At 35.9% G+C, this 18,383-nt stretch overlaps 5 protein-coding genes across 5 annotated transcripts; 3 read left to right on the plus strand and 2 right to left on the minus strand.

Annotated features, from left to right (window-relative positions):
- Nucleotides 1-131: 131 nt before the first annotated feature.
- Nucleotides 132-3,517, minus strand: LOC145218235 (uncharacterized). Its single transcript, XM_080085637.1, has 5 exons — nucleotides 3,394-3,517; nucleotides 3,147-3,317; nucleotides 2,620-2,749; nucleotides 1,909-2,119; nucleotides 132-637 (listed from the first exon to the last, which is right to left on the minus strand). Exons 1-5 carry the CDS (start codon nucleotides 3,396-3,398, stop codon nucleotides 216-218), a joined length of 939 nt encoding a protein of 312 aa, XP_079941763.1. The 5' UTR covers nucleotides 3,399-3,517; the 3' UTR covers nucleotides 132-215.
- Nucleotides 3,518-4,284: 767 nt separating this feature from the next.
- LOC145218236 (ribonuclease kappa-like) lies at nucleotides 4,285-5,473 on the plus strand. The gene is made up of 3 exons (XM_080085638.1): nucleotides 4,285-4,420; nucleotides 4,770-4,858; nucleotides 5,111-5,473. Exons 1-3 carry the CDS (start codon nucleotides 4,343-4,345, stop codon nucleotides 5,247-5,249), a joined length of 306 nt encoding a protein of 101 aa, XP_079941764.1. The 5' UTR covers nucleotides 4,285-4,342; the 3' UTR covers nucleotides 5,250-5,473.
- A 1,234-nt stretch (nucleotides 5,474-6,707) lies between these two features.
- LOC145218582 (uncharacterized) lies at nucleotides 6,708-9,028 on the plus strand. The gene is made up of 2 exons (XM_080085991.1): nucleotides 6,708-6,784; nucleotides 7,018-9,028. The coding sequence occupies exon 2, from the start codon at nucleotides 7,022-7,024 to the stop codon at nucleotides 8,822-8,824; it is 1,803 nt and encodes a 600-aa protein (XP_079942117.1). The 5' UTR covers nucleotides 6,708-6,784; nucleotides 7,018-7,021; the 3' UTR covers nucleotides 8,825-9,028.
- Nucleotides 9,029-9,482: 454 nt separating this feature from the next.
- LOC145218584 (succinate dehydrogenase [ubiquinone] iron-sulfur subunit, mitochondrial-like) lies at nucleotides 9,483-13,359 on the plus strand. The gene is made up of 8 exons (XM_080085992.1): nucleotides 9,483-9,642; nucleotides 10,074-10,210; nucleotides 10,476-10,619; nucleotides 11,029-11,107; nucleotides 11,411-11,514; nucleotides 11,979-12,090; nucleotides 12,539-12,661; nucleotides 13,174-13,359. Exons 1-8 carry the CDS (start codon nucleotides 9,574-9,576, stop codon nucleotides 13,258-13,260), a joined length of 855 nt encoding a protein of 284 aa, XP_079942118.1. The 5' UTR covers nucleotides 9,483-9,573; the 3' UTR covers nucleotides 13,261-13,359.
- Nucleotides 13,360-14,391: 1,032 nt separating this feature from the next.
- LOC145218332 (neuronal pentraxin receptor-like) lies at nucleotides 14,392-17,926 on the minus strand. The gene is made up of 5 exons (XM_080085740.1): nucleotides 17,715-17,926; nucleotides 17,158-17,241; nucleotides 16,485-16,750; nucleotides 15,365-15,531; nucleotides 14,392-14,691 (listed from the first exon to the last, which is right to left on the minus strand). Exons 1-5 carry the CDS (start codon nucleotides 17,848-17,850, stop codon nucleotides 14,511-14,513), a joined length of 834 nt encoding a protein of 277 aa, XP_079941866.1. The 5' UTR covers nucleotides 17,851-17,926; the 3' UTR covers nucleotides 14,392-14,510.
- Nucleotides 17,927-18,383: the final 457 nt, after the last annotated feature.

Here is an 18,383-nt window from a genome sequence, read left to right on the forward strand (position 1 = left end):
TTGTTGCTTGGGACAATATTACAAACAACAGTGACCAAAGCCTTCACTCAATCCATTTTTTCTCAAAGTCAGTTGTGTTGACAAGCCAAATTGTTCTCATAACTTATTGTAGGCAAAGCAAGAACCAAATACAAAATGGTAAAAACTTGTTTGGTAATGTTTGGCAGTAAGAATTTGATAAACACGATAACTGTAATTGCAAGTAGTAACAAAATTTATCTTGAACGTGACCGACGTCTTCTATGTTTCCTATCTCGGTCCCGATCAACACTTCGTTCTTTTTTTCTTTCTCTCCTGTCGTCTTCATGATAGCGGTGAGTTTTTTGTTGACGACCATCATCATCATGTCTTCTACCAGTTTTGTGTTTGTTTGATTCTCGATTGTCCCGATCTACACTAGACCTTCTTTTCACATCTTTGTTCTTGGATCTTTTTTCCTGAACATCATCATCAGATGAATCATGTGACCGTTTATGTTTATATCTCTCTACATTTCTTTCTTCATCTGAATTTGTCGACTTTTTTCTTGAGTCCGATTCTTTGTGTTTGTGTTTCTTAAGTTTATCACTCGGTGTTTCTTTGAGGAAGCTTAATCCCTTTTTCTTCTTCTTTTCTTTTTTGTGTTTCTTTTTCTTTTCTGCAACACCAACAAATAACTTGGATTAGCAATCACAGTATGCCATGCCCATGGAAGGCGCCATACCGAATCAGCCAGTAACGAAACATTCACTACCCTATGGCAAGGCATAGGCTGGAAAAATCTAACCTGTGATGGGATTAAACCCATGACAGGAGTCTTTCCGGGACTCACACTCTACCAACTGAGCTACACAGATTCAGTGTTGAACCCACCAAAATTTGAATCACCAGCACCGTTGCCTGCCTAGTATGCTGGTGTCAGCTTCCTAGTCGGGGATCGCCAGTTTGACCAGTAATCAGTTAAAACATAGATGGGATCAGCCCTGAAGCATCGATCCCAGTTATTCATCTACGTCTTAAACTTGGATCAGGGGAAAAAAGCTTGAGCCAATGCTATCTCTAACTACAGTTTTACTCATGATTTCAGGAATTTTTGCCTGTGTGTTTGAGATGAAATATCAGTGAATTATTTAATGTAACAGCAAATACATGAATCACTCTGTTTTGTTGTTTAGGTTTCATTGTGACAGAACAGTTCTGCCCTCGTTACATACTCTGGGGAACCTAGTTGGTTTAAAGCAGGGGTGGGGAACCTACTTAGCACTGCGGGCCGCATGAATTGCACAATATTTTCGGGCGGGCCAAACATTTTGTTAAATTCCGTGTTATAATATTATAATACAGGTTTATCACTTATTTCGACTAAAAATAAGAGTTTGTCCATTCTTTCTGGAATACCCTAGCTCCATTATATCGATCTGTCTTTTTTTCCAAGAACATGTTTAAAATACCAATATAAGGATCCACGCTAACAGCTCTAAACGCAATTCGAAAAAATACACCACATGGCAAATGATTTATTACTGCAAGGAGAGGCAATCGAGTGACTGTTACGTCACGAATAAAGCAAGTGGTTGAATGTGTAGCAATTTTTAGAAGTTTGGCGTCATAATGTGGATGGGGAGATTACCAGAAGTGTCGAAGTCATTTCAAGGACATATTTGTACATAAAAATTTTATTGTTTTTTATACTATGTTGTATACTGTACCTATACTAAAATATGTTGTGTACAAAAATTATGTTGTATACTAAAATTGTGACGGGGGCCACATTAAAAAGGCAAGCGGGCCACATGCGGCCCGCGGGCCGCAGGTTCCCCACCCCTGGTTTAAAGCAAGTTTGGAACCCACAACGTTTTGAGCATTAAGTATTCACATCAACCCCTTTAGCCCACACAGCATGGTACTTCAAACTGAATCAAATTTTACCTTTAACTTCATCATCAGAATCTGTGATGACAATCTCCTCAACTTCTTGTTTCACTTCAACTTGCTCCACTTCAGGCTCTTGATATTCTCCCATCACGTGAGGAGCGACACCTTTTTCCCGAATCTTCATCGTTAACTCATCAATTTCTTCATCCTCTTTTGGAACTTTGTAATCCATAATATGATCGACTCGAATTTGCCGGCCTTTTATCTTTTTGTGAATGAAACATTGGTGAAGAAAGCATTGGCACCACAACAGACATATATATACACAGTGGTGGGATTCAGCCGGTTCGCACTGGTTCTATAGAACCATTTCACAAAATTTTATAAGATCAGCGAACCGGTTAGCATTACTGGTTACTACCAATAGATTTTATAATAAAACCGACTAAAAAATATGACTTTTGTGGTAAAACCGGCTGAAAAAAATTTGAATCCCACCACTGCATATATGTAACTACAAACTACAGTTAATAATTTCCTTCTTTGTGATAGAAACTCGGGTAATACAAACAGTTTAATTTACTACAGTCAACCTAAGTCAATTCAGATCTTTACCTAATTCTGAAAAAACTTGAGGTACAAAGGATTTCTAATTGACATCGGTTAACTCCGATCTTCACCTAATCCAGACAATTTTGTTGGTCCATTCTCGTCCAAATTAACCAAGGTTAAGTGTAGTTTATTCAAACAAACTTTATGGCTTACCTTCGTTCCATTAAGATTATCAACAGCCAGGATGGTACTTCTTTGATCCTCGTAACAGACAAAAGCAAAACCTTTTGACTTTCCAGTCTTCTTATCACGAATCATATTGATGTTCATAATTTCACCATACCTGAAAAGTAATACACTGTAGCTTGCTAGCACTAAAAGCACAAGGGCCTATAAGATCACAAGTTAACAGAAGCACCCCATTGCCACATGTCCTAAATGCAGGAGACCCTTAAAGATTGTGATCTTCGGATTTCTTGAGACTACAAGTGTGACAGCAAAAATGCTAACTGACTTACAAAAAAATCACTAAAAACAGATGGGGGCCTATCAAGGCATTAATAAGCAGCCAAACTTGGGACAAGCTGGAAGCAATTTTGAACATTTTACTGATATTTAAAGTATGTTTTGATTATTGCAACTTGCAAGTAATGATAGCATCATGGGATTACTGTAAGACCAACTTCGAATGTATTTTTTTTAATCATGTTTTAACTGTTACAAGTGCTTTATGGGCTTACTGTGAGAGAACACAGATGACATCTCCTTCAGATAGTTCATACGGAAGACTGCCAACATAGACCCAAGCGCTGTCCTTGTATTGATTATGCCATGATGATTTTGTTCCCGTAACTCCAAGTCTCAACTCTTTGGCATTTACTTCATTTAGTAGCCGAATTTTTGTGATAACGCTGAATAAAAACAAAAGCATTTGTTGTTGTTTGTGTCCATAAAACGGAACAATTTGCACATAAAACTTGAACTTACTTCATAATACAGGGGATCCAGAGAATTTATAACACGCAGAAAGGCTTTTATTATTCTCCAGCACCACAGATAAACAAACAAATATACAGTAGCTCCCTGCTAAAGTTAGAAACAGATTATAGCAAATTACAAATCTATACACAAATAATGTGCAGGAAAACTTTCTATTTTACTGGTGGCCGTTTGTATTAGCAATTTGGCTGTTGTATTTGCAAGTATATAATATTTTTTGTAGGGTTTAATGTAATTACTACTTCAGCAATGACAAAACATGTTTATAACATGTGTTGTTATGGAGTTCGTAACATTATTACATTTTGTGTTTAAAACGTGTTTTTGTCGCCATGTACCGTCGTAAACTGCCTATTAAATAAATAAAATGCAAAAACAATCCCCCAAATGCAGTTTTTTTAAAAAAAATCTATAAATTACCATTTTTTAGAAAATAGAAATCATTTTGTACCGGATACCATGCAAACATTACGGTCCCGTGACAATCACGTGACTTGTGTCAAATAGAGCGTAACGTTTGCTTTGGATGTTGACTAAAGAACTTTGCGAAGTTTTCAACAAGAAAAAACGTATTGTAGGCAATAGTTTAATCGTCGAACGTTAACAGAAAGGATAAGCAAGAAGTTTTTTAACGTAGAAAAGCCTTTGACAGCAGAAAAAGACCTACAAACTCGTCTTTGTTTGACGTCAACCTGTTAAAAAAAATCAATTCCCTTTTTCGGTTTTATCAGCCTGCAATTGCAGGATTACTGTTTTATAGTCATGTATCTTTGCGAAAAATGATATGTTTGAGTTTTGACTTCATTTTTTGTCTTCTTAAATTTATTCAAATAACTGCTTTGAAAATAGTTATTAGTTACCATGGAAAAATTCATTATGATTTGTCTTGAATTTTTTCAGACTTGATTTATATTTATTTTTCTGAGAGAATATTCCAATGGCAAAAGGAAAGCTGATTGGTCCAAAATGCTCACAATGCTGTATGATAACAAGCGTGTGGGGAGTCATTATGTTTGTGAGCTTAATTTCATATTTAATCATCTCAATTTTATATTTCAAAAACAACTATCACATTTCAGAATATATTCTATAGGCAATATGTAATAAAAACGGCTGGAAGAGCAATACTCGTTTGTATATATATATATTTCATACATTAGATGTTAAGCCAATTAGTTTGTGCATGTCGCAAAGATTGTGTTGTCATTCAGTGTCTAATCAAACATATTAAAATATCCCCTTTTGTTCGGTTAAAATATGACCCAAATTCATCATGTAGTTATTTTGTAACATTTCTTATATTAGTGAACATTGTTTTTAGTTTTGTGGTATATGTTTTACACACAAACATTATCTTTATGCAGTGTTTGATGGGAGGAGCCTATTTCTTACACAGTCCAGCCTTATATGATGATCTGCCTGTCGTGTACACCACTTGGTCAACCATTAGCAAGTAAGCAATCATTTTAAAGATTGTTTACATTTGGAATGTCTGCATTATTCAGTTGTAAACATAAGCAAAGTATTCAAAAGCATTAGAACTCTTATAAATACAATAGTGGGTTATATACAAAAACAAAAAGCAGATTTTGTATGTTGGAAGCAAGTAAAAAATGCATCACTTAACTTTAGCCTATTTGTAATGGTCAAATATGAAGAAAAAATTTACTACAAAGTGTTTTTTCTCAAACTGTTTGTTTTTCAGTCGAACGATCATCTTTGAAGCTTATGAAGAAACTGGAATAAATTGTTTTATTGCTGCCGGTCTTTATTTGGTTGTTTTTGTGTTTAGTTTTTGGCAATACAGAGTCAATAAATCATTGCAAGCTTACACAATTCGGTGATTTTTTTCAGATGTAATTGTTGTCACGATATGTTTGTTCTTGTCCGTACATATAAACATATTTTGTACATGTTTCATTGTTTTATGGGTGGAGTTTTCTTAAAATGATTTTACATTCCCTCTGCTAAACTATGGGAACAAATTGTTACTTTCCATCATCTTTGTCTCAGTGTGTTGTATTTATCAATAAGAAAATAAAAGGTGCAATACCTGCCTGTAATGTTACCAACACTGTTGCTTTTGTATTTTAAATACCCTACAGTAGTTGAGCCTGGTGATCTAATCTGATAGATGGTCCTTAAAACCAAAACAATAATGTAAATTTTAGGGATCCAACAGAAAAGCAAGTAAATGAAGGTTATTTACTTGTGGTGTAATGCATGATGATTTTACTGAGAAGAAATACTTAAACAAGGTTAGAGTAAGACTATCGATTTACAGATACCTGTAACTATGGAGTTTTGGATAGGACTTAAATGCAGTAGATCTGTTTTACTCATGGGTAACAATACAGTCGAGCACACACCTTTATAACCTTTAAAAAAATCAATACTATGTTTCTCACAAAAACACAGTGGTGTAATGCTTTTCAAGCTATTTTTTTCTTCTGAAAATCTTTTTAGTCAATAGCGTTTAGATTTGTGCGACATAAATGAAGTTTCAAGCAATTAAATAAAAATGCTTTATAGATGCGTACGTGCCACCTTTAAATAATCGGTTTGTGATCAAACAGAAACCAGTGAGGCGTGACATACTTTCGCGTGAGATTTAATTTTCTAAAGTAATTCAGAAAACGTTTTAGTGCTTATTACCAGTTAATGCAGGGGCGGGCAACATACGGCCCGCGGGCCGGATCCGGCCCGCGACGGGATTTTGAGCGGCCCGCAGACAGTTCCAGGTCTTACATGATAATGTGGCCCGCGGCCACAGTCTGCCGCAATCCCCCACTACTTGCTTACTGCCTCAAATTATAGTTGTAACGGACAGTAACGCTCCCCAATAGCAAAAAACTTTCCCGCCGTTGTTACCATTGCACCATACGTCCATTGTTACAACATAACTGCCAACCATGTGTGTGGCCTGCTTTCACGGTTTCCTTTGTTTCCACACGTGTAGCCTAGTAAGTGTTTCACCAGTATCTAAGTCTGTGGTGTATGCATTAAATTTGCTGTGGTGAATAATTTTATGTTATATCAGTTAGATTGTTTGGACTGTATTGTATTTGTGATGTTCTTGAATGTATTTGGTTTAGGTGGTCAAAAATCCGTTTTAAATCACTGGACAAATACGCGATTAATGTATCGATTCAGGAATCCGGCCCGCCAAGTACTTCATTTTCCCATATCAGGCCCGCCGACTGGAGAAGTTGCCCGCCCCTGAGTTAATGTATTCAATCTCTTTGTAAATTCTTACTTAATTCTGTAATACCTGACCATGGAATAAAGTTTATTAAGTAAACAATGTGATACTCTTAAAATTGCAGCAAATTGGAGCAGAAAAGCTAAAGTACGAATTAAAATCCGATGTATGGTCGTTGTAAGTTTAAGCTTGTGTTTTGTAGCTCTAGAACTAACTGTTTAGCCAACCTCCCTTAAAGCAGATGTTCTTAACACTAATTATAATCTTTCAATGCTATAATATTAGTGGCTGGACCAGCAACTATAAAAATCGTTGTTAGAGTAAAATTTTGGTTATGTTTGTTAATTTTAGACAGTGATTTTGTTGCCAGATAGTTGAATGATTTCTAACCCATTTTAAACAAATTTCAGATCAATGGCTAAAAATATGATCTGCATTGAAAACCCAAGCCAATATAACAATCAACTTCTGTTCAACTTGGATGCATCTGATTCCTCTAACTATGGGAACCAAAACAGGAACCCTGGTGTGATTGTTATTGAAAAAGTGGGACAAAGACCTAAAGTACCTCATGTAAAGCCAGAATCCGACCGAATTCCATTGACCAATGAACGCTTGGCACTTGCAATAAAGCTTGCTAAGTTGGATGTAAGCAATTCACAATACGAAGATCAGTCTTATAGGAATAGAATACAACATGGACCTAAACATTCCAAACCAAGAAGACCAAGAATTCATAATGAATATGTTTCAGAGAAAGAAGTACTGCTTCCTCCAAAGAGTCCTGTCATGTCAAAAAAATATAGGCCGTCCCAAACCAAGGTAACAAAACGACTTGTAAAAAAGCCCAAAACACCAAAGAAAATACAATTTAAAGAACCTCCGACTTTTGATGATTCTCGAATTTTACAAATAAATGAATATAATCGACCCAGAAACCCAAGGACCAATAGGCAGAAAGATGTTTGTACCTCAACTGCAGATTTAAATCCAGAGGTTCCTAGTTTTATTGACAAAAGTTATTTCCAACAGTTTGCAGAAAAACAAGATGTTGTCAAGAAAGAAAAGCTTCGGAAACGTCGAAATGACCGAGCTCCACAAAAGAGTGGGTTTCTGTCTTTGCAGCGTTCACCACCAAAAAATTACAAAAGAACATCACATAACCTTTCATCGCCATTATTTAAATCGAAGCAATATCAAGTTTATCCAAAAAAGAAACCTAGTCATAAAACAAATCCCAAATTGAAAAGCTTTCAAACGGGTCTTCCGAAACCAAAGTATAGAAGTCCATCGAAAAAGCTGGAGTACAGTGATATTGCAACAACATCTGAAGATGAAATTAGTTTTGAAGCAAGATATGACGATAGATATTCTGCACCCAGAAGTCCTGTACAAAGAAATCCTCCAAAACCAGCTTTAAAAGGTGTTAAGCTTCGAAATTCAAGCAGCAAAGGTGTAGTGGATTCTATATTCGATGACATTGTTGAGGACACTGCTGACAAAATACACAAGATGCACACAAGCTTAGATTTAGAAGAGAGGGCTCATGAATTGAACCAAGCTGGTACATTTGAGACACTTCACCAAAGAATTAATGACATTGAAAACGAGGAAAATGAAATTAGAGCAAGATGGAAAAATATTCAATATGATGACATCAACAACTCCTCGAAACCTACTATAAAACCACAAACACGATCTTATCAATCCGATCCAGAATTTATTCATTTCACTGTTGATGATAAAACTGTTCCTAGAAAAAGCAGGTCAAAAGAACCTTACAAATTTGTGTCTGACAAAAAGTTGTCTAAACAATCACATTTGTCCAGCCTCAGAGCAAAGTCTCCCTTATTAAAAAGTAAACCAAGAATACAACTGTCTATGAACAATGAATCTGTCCAATCTATAATGCAATACAAAAAAGAAAGACAGCAATATCTACAAACCTGTTTTCATGAACCAAAAGGACAATTCAACCCTTGGAAAATAGTGGAAGAATTGTCCAATGAAATAATGTCGTCTGTTATGACATCGGTGTGTGGTGAAGTAAATGAAGTATGTGAAACCTGTGTTGATCACATATTTGAAGGAGAATTTGCAGTGCCAAACCAATCAGGTTTAATGTCATTAGTTGATCATTCATCTGACCTTTCAAAATGTGAAGAATCAGCAGTGCTGCATGAAGACCCCCAAAAACATTCTGTTTCATTCAGATAATCTAAAATAAGCTTTTAATTATTTCGGAAATCTGTTTTTATTTTATTGTATACGTAATTGTAGGTTAGGTAATAAAAAACCTAATTACACCAATTTATCATGCATTTCATTGCAACATTTGTATTGACATTAGCTGTATCTTATTTTTATTTATGTTGTTGCCACTTTAAAGATTTTTACTGTGAAAATAAATACTATAGGTTAGTTGTGGTTTAATGGGTGTGGAGCAGATATCAGAAGAAGGGAAAGGGACAAAAGGGTTACGCAACATAAAGATGTACGTGTTGACACATTCGTGACGAAACGGTTACGTAACGGAAAGTATGAAAGCAGGAGTGCAGGAAATGTTTTCGTTACAAGGGAGCGTGAAAGATAATAAATGCTTTTTTACTGCAGTACAATAATCTTCATGATAAAAAGCAAGTCCCAGATCAGCATTGTATACTTTTATTCGCAGCATATTCTGCACCAGAAGCAGAAATACGTAAAAATTATATATTCATCAGGATCATCCGATTATAAGCGCATATCTCATGAGTGGAAGAATGAAGAAAGTATGTGTTTTTGCAGAATATAAATAACTATAATTTACCCGTTATTTAACAAATGTTGTCGATAAAAGGCATGCAAAGTGTCATATACTTCATTTACTAACTTTAACGCTTGTTGTTTATTGGCAGCATTGTTTAATAACCACATAATAAGTGTTTACTTTTTGTTATTTTTCGACTTCACAAAAAGTTTGTGTCATGTCTGGGTTTGGGATTTCTCGTACAGTGCTGCGAAAATCATGCCAAACAGCCTGTCTTTACACTCAAGTAAGTTGTGTTTTTAAACAGACAAAAAACACCAACAAACTCTATGCATATTTGCCTTATACATGATAAAGATAGATTGTTCCATACATTTTGTTTATACACACGTTGATACACAAATATTACATGAACTGTGATGGCTGTATACATACAACTGTACACATAGATAACTCTAGCATGTCTTGGTTGTGATATACTGCTTAGATTTAGCTGCAGATAGTGCACACTGGTTTGACCTATAAGATCTCAGTGCAACTGGTGACTAGACATAGGCTGCATTGGCTAGTGTAGCCATCTAACAGCGCTCCAGTTTGTTGGAAGTAACAGCCGAAAATGCCATGCCTCACCGAACCTGTTTGATGTCACAACTGGACATAAACCACACTGATTTAAATTGACCGATTTATGTCATATAAGTATTATTGCTTTAATAGACTGCAAGATGTGCTGCCTCAGCAGCTGCTGTCGAAAAAGAGCAACCAAGATTGAAAACATTTTCTGTTTATCGCTGGAATCCAGAGGAGAAGGGTTCACAACCATATATGAAGAAATATAAAGTTGATTTAAATGAGTAAGTTATTTTAGGTTTCCCATAGCAGCCAACAGTTGTTCTGTGTAGGTTCCCAAATGTACAATACCAAATAACAAATTTATTCTCTGGGCTTGTGTTTAAGTGTCTTCAAGTTAAACATAAAAATGTCTTATCATAAAGTCTTCTTTTTCAGACATTTTCTGTACATAATAGGTGTTTAAGCAAAAGGTATCTTTTGAAGTATGTCTGCCAACAACACTATATTCATGTGCCTAACATGTCTGATGCTTTGATTTATTTACAGTTGTGGTCCCATGGTGCTTGATGCTTTAATTAAGATCAAGAATGAACAAGATCCAACGTTGACATTTCGACGTTCATGTCGTGAAGGCATTTGCGGATCGTGTGCAATGAATATCAAAGGAACAAACACCTTAGCTTGCTTATCGTTAGTACCATTTTGCTCACTTTTGCTTTGTTTAAACATAATATTATCTGTTCATTTGGTTATTGTTGAAAAACCATTAAGATGTACTTTAGTTGCTGACTTTAATCACAAGCAGATGTATTGTTATACATGCAGCATTAAATGCATGTTTTCAAAAGCTTATAATTGTAGCATAAATTGTGTATGTTTTCCTCGTGCTTTTGGTTATGATTGTATAAATGATTTGTAATGTGGTAAGGCTTGAACTATCTACCTCGCCTAATTCAGACAAATCAAACGGGTCTGGATTAATCGAGGTTTACTTTATACTGATATTTTTACGCCCACAATACTTACCTTGACCACACAAGCTTAGTATTTTGAACAGTGAAGTTCAACTTTCATTATCATTTTCCTATTTATTTCACAGACGAATTGATACAAACTTGAGCAAACCGACAAAGATATATCCACTCCCTCACATGTATGTGGTTAAGGATCTTGTCCCTGTAAGTATTCATTCATTGTAAAAAGCACAAAGCCAATTATTGAGAAGCTACAGACAGTGCACATTGTTTCGACCTATAATGTTGGATGGCCGCAGTAGTAACTATGGCTCATCTCTTGTCACCAACTGCACTAATGAGACATTGTAGGTTGAAACAGTGTGTATTGTCTGCAGCTGATTCATTCATTGTTTTAGCACAGTGTTCTTTACCCAAAGTCTGTGGACATAATTGTGACTTGTGAAAATGTGTTTTTGAGGATGTAAAATTATTTCTTTAAAGTTACTAAAGTTTCCATGTTTTCAGGACATGGCAAATTTCTATGCTCAGTATCGTTCAATCGAACCATTTTTGAAGCAGAAAGATGTTTCCAAAGCGGGTGTTGAAAACCATCAGTCAGTTGAAGACAGGTTGGGCTTCAGTTGTAAACGTTTCATGCTGAAAAATCCTTTGCAATTCCATCATAGACTTGAATTGCAAACAGTAACTTTTGCACTTTCCCTTAAGTTTGTTTGATCATAACCTCCACTCCCTTTTTCATTTGATTATATAACAGACGTAGTTTGTATAAGGGTGCTTACAAGCATACAAGGTCACCTTGACTTATATTGTAGCTTACTGTACTACTAAGTCAATCAATACAGTGATTTAAGTTCACATGACCATGTTGTAAGTTACTGCTGCAACTAATTTTCTTAACCTGTATTTGCATATGGCACCTTCAATGGACATGGCGTCCTGTATTTGCATTTTGTACCTGCAGATTATGTCATGCTAAACTCTTGAATGACATTGACATGTCACCAAATACCCACTAGCTGCCAGCTAGCTACTACTGAATATAACTGTTGTAAGAATATTGTTTTGTTTGCAGGCAAAAGTTGGATGGTCTGTATGAATGCATTTTGTGTGCTTGTTGTTCCACATCTTGTCCAAGTTACTGGTGGAATCCAACAAAATATCTCGGTCCCGCTGTTTTGATGCAGGTTAGTATATATTTATCAACATTGGCAGTTAGTACAATATTCCTATCTCACTTATTTGCTTGCAAATTCTTAATGATAGTTTGGAGAAGTAGATAAATTTTACTATTTCACAAAGAATAGTATTTCAATTTTTTTCCTTAAAGTTACTCTTTTGCTTGATTGCCATCGAAGAAAATTCCACTGTGGCGCAGTGCTGGATTAAGGGTCTGCTGGCCTGTAGGCGCAATTTATAAGTGACCTGAAAATCAGAATTGCCAACTAAAAAATTAGAATTATCAGTGTTGCCAAATCATTCTACTGACTTTAAAGTGGCCTGGATTTTTGACTGGCCTGTAGGCACGTGCCTACTTTGCCTAATGGTTAATCTGGCACTGCTGTGGAGAGTTGGTTGTGTCATGCTTTTCAAAATGTTTCTTACTTTATTTTTTACTGTGTTGATCTGTTCCAGGCATACAGATGGATTATTGACAGTCGTGACGAATACACAGCAGAAAGATTAGATCGTCTTAATGATCCGTTCTCGTTATACAGATGTCATACAATCATGAACTGCACCAAAACCTGTCCAAAGGTATCATACAACAAAATTATTACAAGTGTGATATTAGTCCAAATCTGCACCATTTCAAATATTCAAACATCTTAAGTGCGACAAAAGGGTTTGGTTGCATACTAGTTTAGCACATAATCTGTTAAATTGGGGTTAGCCACTTGTTTAGGATGCTGTTCAGTTAATCGCTTAATCTGGTTAATTGCATAAGAAACCTTTGCTATGTGGTCACCCAGATTTATCTGTACTTTGGTACTGCTTTGGCAAGACAACTTCGCACATAGGTTTTTTACTGTTTTTTCTATATATTCCAAAGCCAATTTCAAAGACATAGTTTACAATTCTTTGACATCCTGAACCTGCATAAAAATGTTGTTAACTTAAATTTGCCCCCAATTGGGAATCCCTGACCGATTAAATGCAACAACAAAAAGTCAAAGTGAAGTATTTGCATAGTTCGCTAATCTCTGGTGATTACATTGAGTTGTCTGAAATCTGTGATAGATTTCTAAACTTTAAATAATATTTGGCAGGGGCTCAATCCAGGTTTGGCTATTGCGGAGTTAAAGAAAATGTTGGCGACTCACAATTCATCAGCTGTAGCAATCTCCCAGAAATAATTTGTTGTTTTTGTGCAGATGTGTTGGCCTTGTAAAAATGTAACCCACTTTTTGGTTGTCTGTATTTGTGCGAGGAGAAATAAATTATATCAGACCTTGTGCGTGTGCTTGTGTTTAAATATTTACTCCAGTTTCACAGACAAAACAAAGCAGTTAGTTGTATTACCGATTTACCAATTTTTTTGCAATTGGCAGGACTATGGGATTATCTAGTCAATTTTCTTAACTAGTGGTTGTGGTTGGGATTTACAAACTTGAGTAGTTGTAGCTGTTCACTCAAAACCCAACTGCCAACGTTCGGTTTTAATTATACCTTTTTGATTTTTAAGTAATAAATCTTTGTTTAAAAGTGCGCAAAACAATCAAAGTTTGAATTTCGTGGCTTCTTCTAAAAGGTGAGTAAAGCTACAATTATAATAAACCAAACTTAGAAATCAATTAAACCATAATTTTGTTGTTGCAGATTGACTACAACAGCTTAAACAAGCTGAAGTTAATGAACACAATTTTAATTGCAACAACATCAAAAGGTAACGTTTGTGTAGAAAGATTATTATACTTTGAATTGTTTACGTTTTTCCACAAACAATTCTTAACAAATCAAACTCTTCTGTTCTAAGGCTAAACCTGTGTTTGTTTCTATTTGTGGCTTGTTTCCATTGTTTTAGCGTTCAACGTCGTGTTAAGGCAGCGGTTCTCAACATTTTTTTGTCCACGCCCCCAAAGATGTTTGTCCGACGCTTCAGGCTTCTGAATCAGGCAAAAAGCGACTGTTTTTCTTTGGTGGAAAATGTACCCATAAGGTATTGCGTCGCAATATTCCGTTTATTTTTACAACTCGTGTGTTGTTTTCTAACAAGCAATGTACTGCACTTGCAAAATACTGATTAAATTTGTTTAAATACTATTGTAAATTCCCCCTAGGGGCGTTTTTTTCTGGTTAAACAACACTGTGTTGATGGGAATGCTGGTTGCGTTTATGGTTTTGCCAAAACATTCAGACATTCTGCAGAATATACATGTATATACACACGTATGTTGCCACTATATGACTTTTCTGGTTGCTGATGTATTTTGCACTCATACATTTCAACGTCCTATTCAGGTCAGGCAAAGTATAAGAACCATACATCACACTTGATAATATTTATTTACACACTAGTACAAGTTTTTTTTATTAACTGAGCTGAGCATATAAAGGTTCCCGACAGATATATAATTTTTTTGAGTTAACGTTGTGTATTATTTTTTTAGCTTGTAGGCATGATGCAGACCTCTGGAATTTCGTATCCAGCCTCTCCAAATATTTCAACTCTGTCGATCGTCATGGTGATGACGTCATCAATTGGACAATCGCAATCACGATATATTGCACTGATTTCTTTAGAAGTGAGGACCCTTGGCCACATGGTGAATCTACCAATGGTTCCACTGCGAAAAAGAGTAAGAAATTAAAATTACGATGCTACTACATGCTTTGAAACCCGTGAAGGCTCCTGTCGTGGGTTCGAATCCCACCGCTAGCTTGTTGTTTTAGTCAGTGCCTTGCCGCATGGAATGCTTGATAAACGGCTGATTCGGTATAACTGGGGCCTAATTCTCATCAGTGCATCTGGTGACAAGATATATTGACCATTCGACGTCACAACTGGACATAAACGTAACCTGTGAAGTTGATAAAAGACCCAAAATTTGATGTTTGTGTGGTTTAACATTTACTATGCAAGTTTTGAATTGGTAAGATTAGGAATTCGTCGAAAAAGGTTTGGGAACCACTGACTTACGCAGTAGCTTGGTCATTGTGAACCAGTTTCCTTTTCACAATGTTAAACCACACAAACATCAAAATTTGGGTCTTTTATCAACTTCACAGGTTACATTCCTAGAGCTTATTAGTGTTTATTTACCAACTACAAGCATAAATTTAAGATAAAATATTCCCCTAATGTTTTTTAAATTCCTCTCTTGGGTAGGGGAACCACTGGCTTATGTCCTGTCACCAGCTGCACTGATGAAACCTTTAGGCTGAACCAGTGTGCACTGTCTGCAGCTTAAGTAAACGCAAATATAAAAAGCGCCCCGTACAAAGTTAAGAGTAGTTCACCTGAATGAATGGATCGGATCTGTCATTCCTAAGGTATCTTGTATTTGACCCAAAACCAGAGTCCCTCCTCCGATAGTTGGTTCAATGTGGGCTTCCTGGTGCCCAGCGTGGTTCTCGTTCAGATACATTGAAACGCCCTGCTGGTCGAATGACACACATACATGGGTCTGCATGAAATATGAGTTTGTTATTTTGCCGAATTTAAAGCCAAGAAACACTGCATATAGAGTTATAAAAGAAAATTATTTAAAAACAAAACTGCCAACGAAATTGTGTAGACCAGGGGTCGGCAGTGCTGGATTAAGGGTCTGCTGGCCTGTAGGCACATTTTATAAGTGGCCCAAAAATCAGGGTTGCTAACTAAAAAAATAGAATTATCAGTGTTGCCAAATCATTGTCACAAAGATCGTTGTTGTAAAGTGGCCTGGATTTTTGACTGGCCTGTAGGCACGTGCCTACTTTGCCTAATGGTTAATCCGGCACTGGGGGTCGGCAACCTTTTTTGCGTTGCGGACCTTTCATATTTGATAGCGGACCGGCCTTTAAAAAACTACAAATATTTATCAATAAAAACGCCTAAATTAGTTTATCATCCCCGGGATGCACGAGCAAAACGTTTTCAAGCATGTAACCTGAAAATTATATGGCCCAGTAGCGAACTCCTCGCGTACCGGCACTGGGCCGCTGCCCGGCGGTTGTCGACCACGGATGTAGACTACAGAACCATAACAAAACTTTTAATTTAAACGTTTTTTAGAGGAACAATAGCGAATATTAAAATGTCTTTAATCTACTGTATTTACTTATACATTATAACTGGCAGTTCTGTTTTTTGGTCAATTTATCACCAGAATACAAATAGGTATTATGTACTGTACTATGTATTGGACACATAAAATAATATAATTAGAAACAGAGTTTTTTTAAGGTTTGGTTTGGGTGACCGCTAAGTAGTTTTAAGAGACCGCAAGTGTTTCATTTAAACACCAAAAAATAGCCATATTTGCTTAAACGGGAATTTTGGTAAACCGCTGGAGAAATTTGGGGGACAGTTTCGGTCCCCCAAAACACCTTAAAAACACTGATTAGAAATATAAAATTATAACTAATATTTACTTACCAATACGTTGGGGGTTAATGACACATTATAAGTAAAGTGCTGATCCACAACGGTCAGTGCAACTTGATTCGATTCAATGGCTAATGTAAACTCATGTCCTGTACGGTGCGTAGCATAACTGGCCACACCCATGGGGTGAGGAGATGAGATTGTATAGTTCACCCAAGCACATGCAGTGGCTGCTGTAAGCCTCGGTATGTAACGGTGATGCAAGATGTAATCTTCATGATTTTCGCGAGGAAAAGTAAACCTCACTGCTGGGCAAACTAAAATTTAAAGAAAGTATCGTCATGTAAATAATCTATTGTAGCCAGACATAAAATGTATAAACGAGTATTGCTCTTCCAGCAGTTTTTATTTTAAATAATCGACGTTTCGACGTCCCATACGATGTTACGAGGTGTTGTTAGTTTCGAATTTTTCAGCGAAACCCACGGGTCAATCTTTCTTTCATGTGCAACGCTTTAACGTTTCGGAGAAGTACAAATTAGATTTATAAGAAGGTCCAAATAAGTCAAAACGACAGTGTGAATAGTTTTCACCGCTTTTTTCAACATAAAATTTTGTATTGTTAAGTGCAATGGTATTTTGTACCAAACGCAGTACATTTTCCTTCCATTGTCAATCTTCGTCACTTAAATCTAGCAAAAATATAAAAAAATATTAAAATTACTTCTAGTTTTTGTGTTTGTGAGTCGGTTCACTTGGGTTTTCAGTTCCTCATAAAAATTTTGTGATGCTGGTGTTTCTTGCAATCCTGTAAATGTGAATTTTTTAGGGTATTTCAGGGTTATTTAATGACAAACAGAAAAAAAGAAACAACGGAATACAACACAGTTTTTTTGAATTGATTAAACAATTTCCGCGTTTAAAAAATGTGGATTTCTAACTTTGTTATTGTTAAACCGAATTTCTAAAGATTCAAAGAAGCATCGCAAAACCTTCAGTTTCAACAAATATTAAAAACATTTAAGACAACGACGAACTTGAAAATACAGTAAAAATACGTGACTACTATCTACTGTAAAACAACTAACATCGGTTTAATCGTTTTAACAGCCTTTCTGGCCATGGTTAAATGTTCCTCCAATTAAAACAAACTGCTTTTTGTTTTTATCATTAACATTATGAACAGATCCGTATACAGTGTTCCAAAATAAACCGATTCTCGCAATAGCGGTAATAACAGCCGCAATTCGAAATCTAACAAGTTTAATACAAACGTTCTACCTTCCAGATGTGATGCAAGGGCTGACCCATTATTGACAGGGACGCACAGCTGCAAGTTGTGGCTGTTGTCTTCAACTCTTGAGTCGACGACAACGGCAAAAAGTAAAGCAAGAATAATGCACATAAACCCCATCATGAATTAACCTACTAATAGTTAGTAATGCTAAGAACTATTATTACACTAAAATGAATTTAGATTTGTTTGGCCTTGAGTGATAAATTTTGTCTTTACCAAAGTTACTTTTATTTACAGCAAGAAGATAAAAGCCGATCTCTGAGTATAAAACATCAAAACGGTTCGCCAGTTTACCCTGATGATAACATTGTAATGCTTTACACTAAGATATTGACTTAATTGTATCTTCTTGCTAAGAATATTTGAAACCTACTTTCATTTACTTGCGTTCGTCAGAACTATTTAACACCGCCAACAGTTTACCTTCCACTAATACTGACCCAATTTAGCGTACCACCGATGTCTTATATACTTTTATTTGGGAAAGTATGACTATGTGATTTATTTATGCAACATCCAAAACTTTTATCGTTTCACCCATTAACCGGAAAAAACATGTTGCAATTTTCAAACGCATACAACAACTGTTTTGTCAACAATACCTGATTGTTCAACAAATGACTAAACAACAGAATAGAATGAGTTTGTCGATT

The sequence above is a fragment of the Phallusia mammillata genome, chromosome 3 (assembly GCF_965637545.1).
Source record: "Phallusia mammillata chromosome 3, kaPhaMamm4.hap1.1, whole genome shotgun sequence".
In the NCBI taxonomy this organism is placed as follows: domain Eukaryota; kingdom Metazoa; phylum Chordata; class Ascidiacea; order Phlebobranchia; family Ascidiidae; genus Phallusia; species Phallusia mammillata.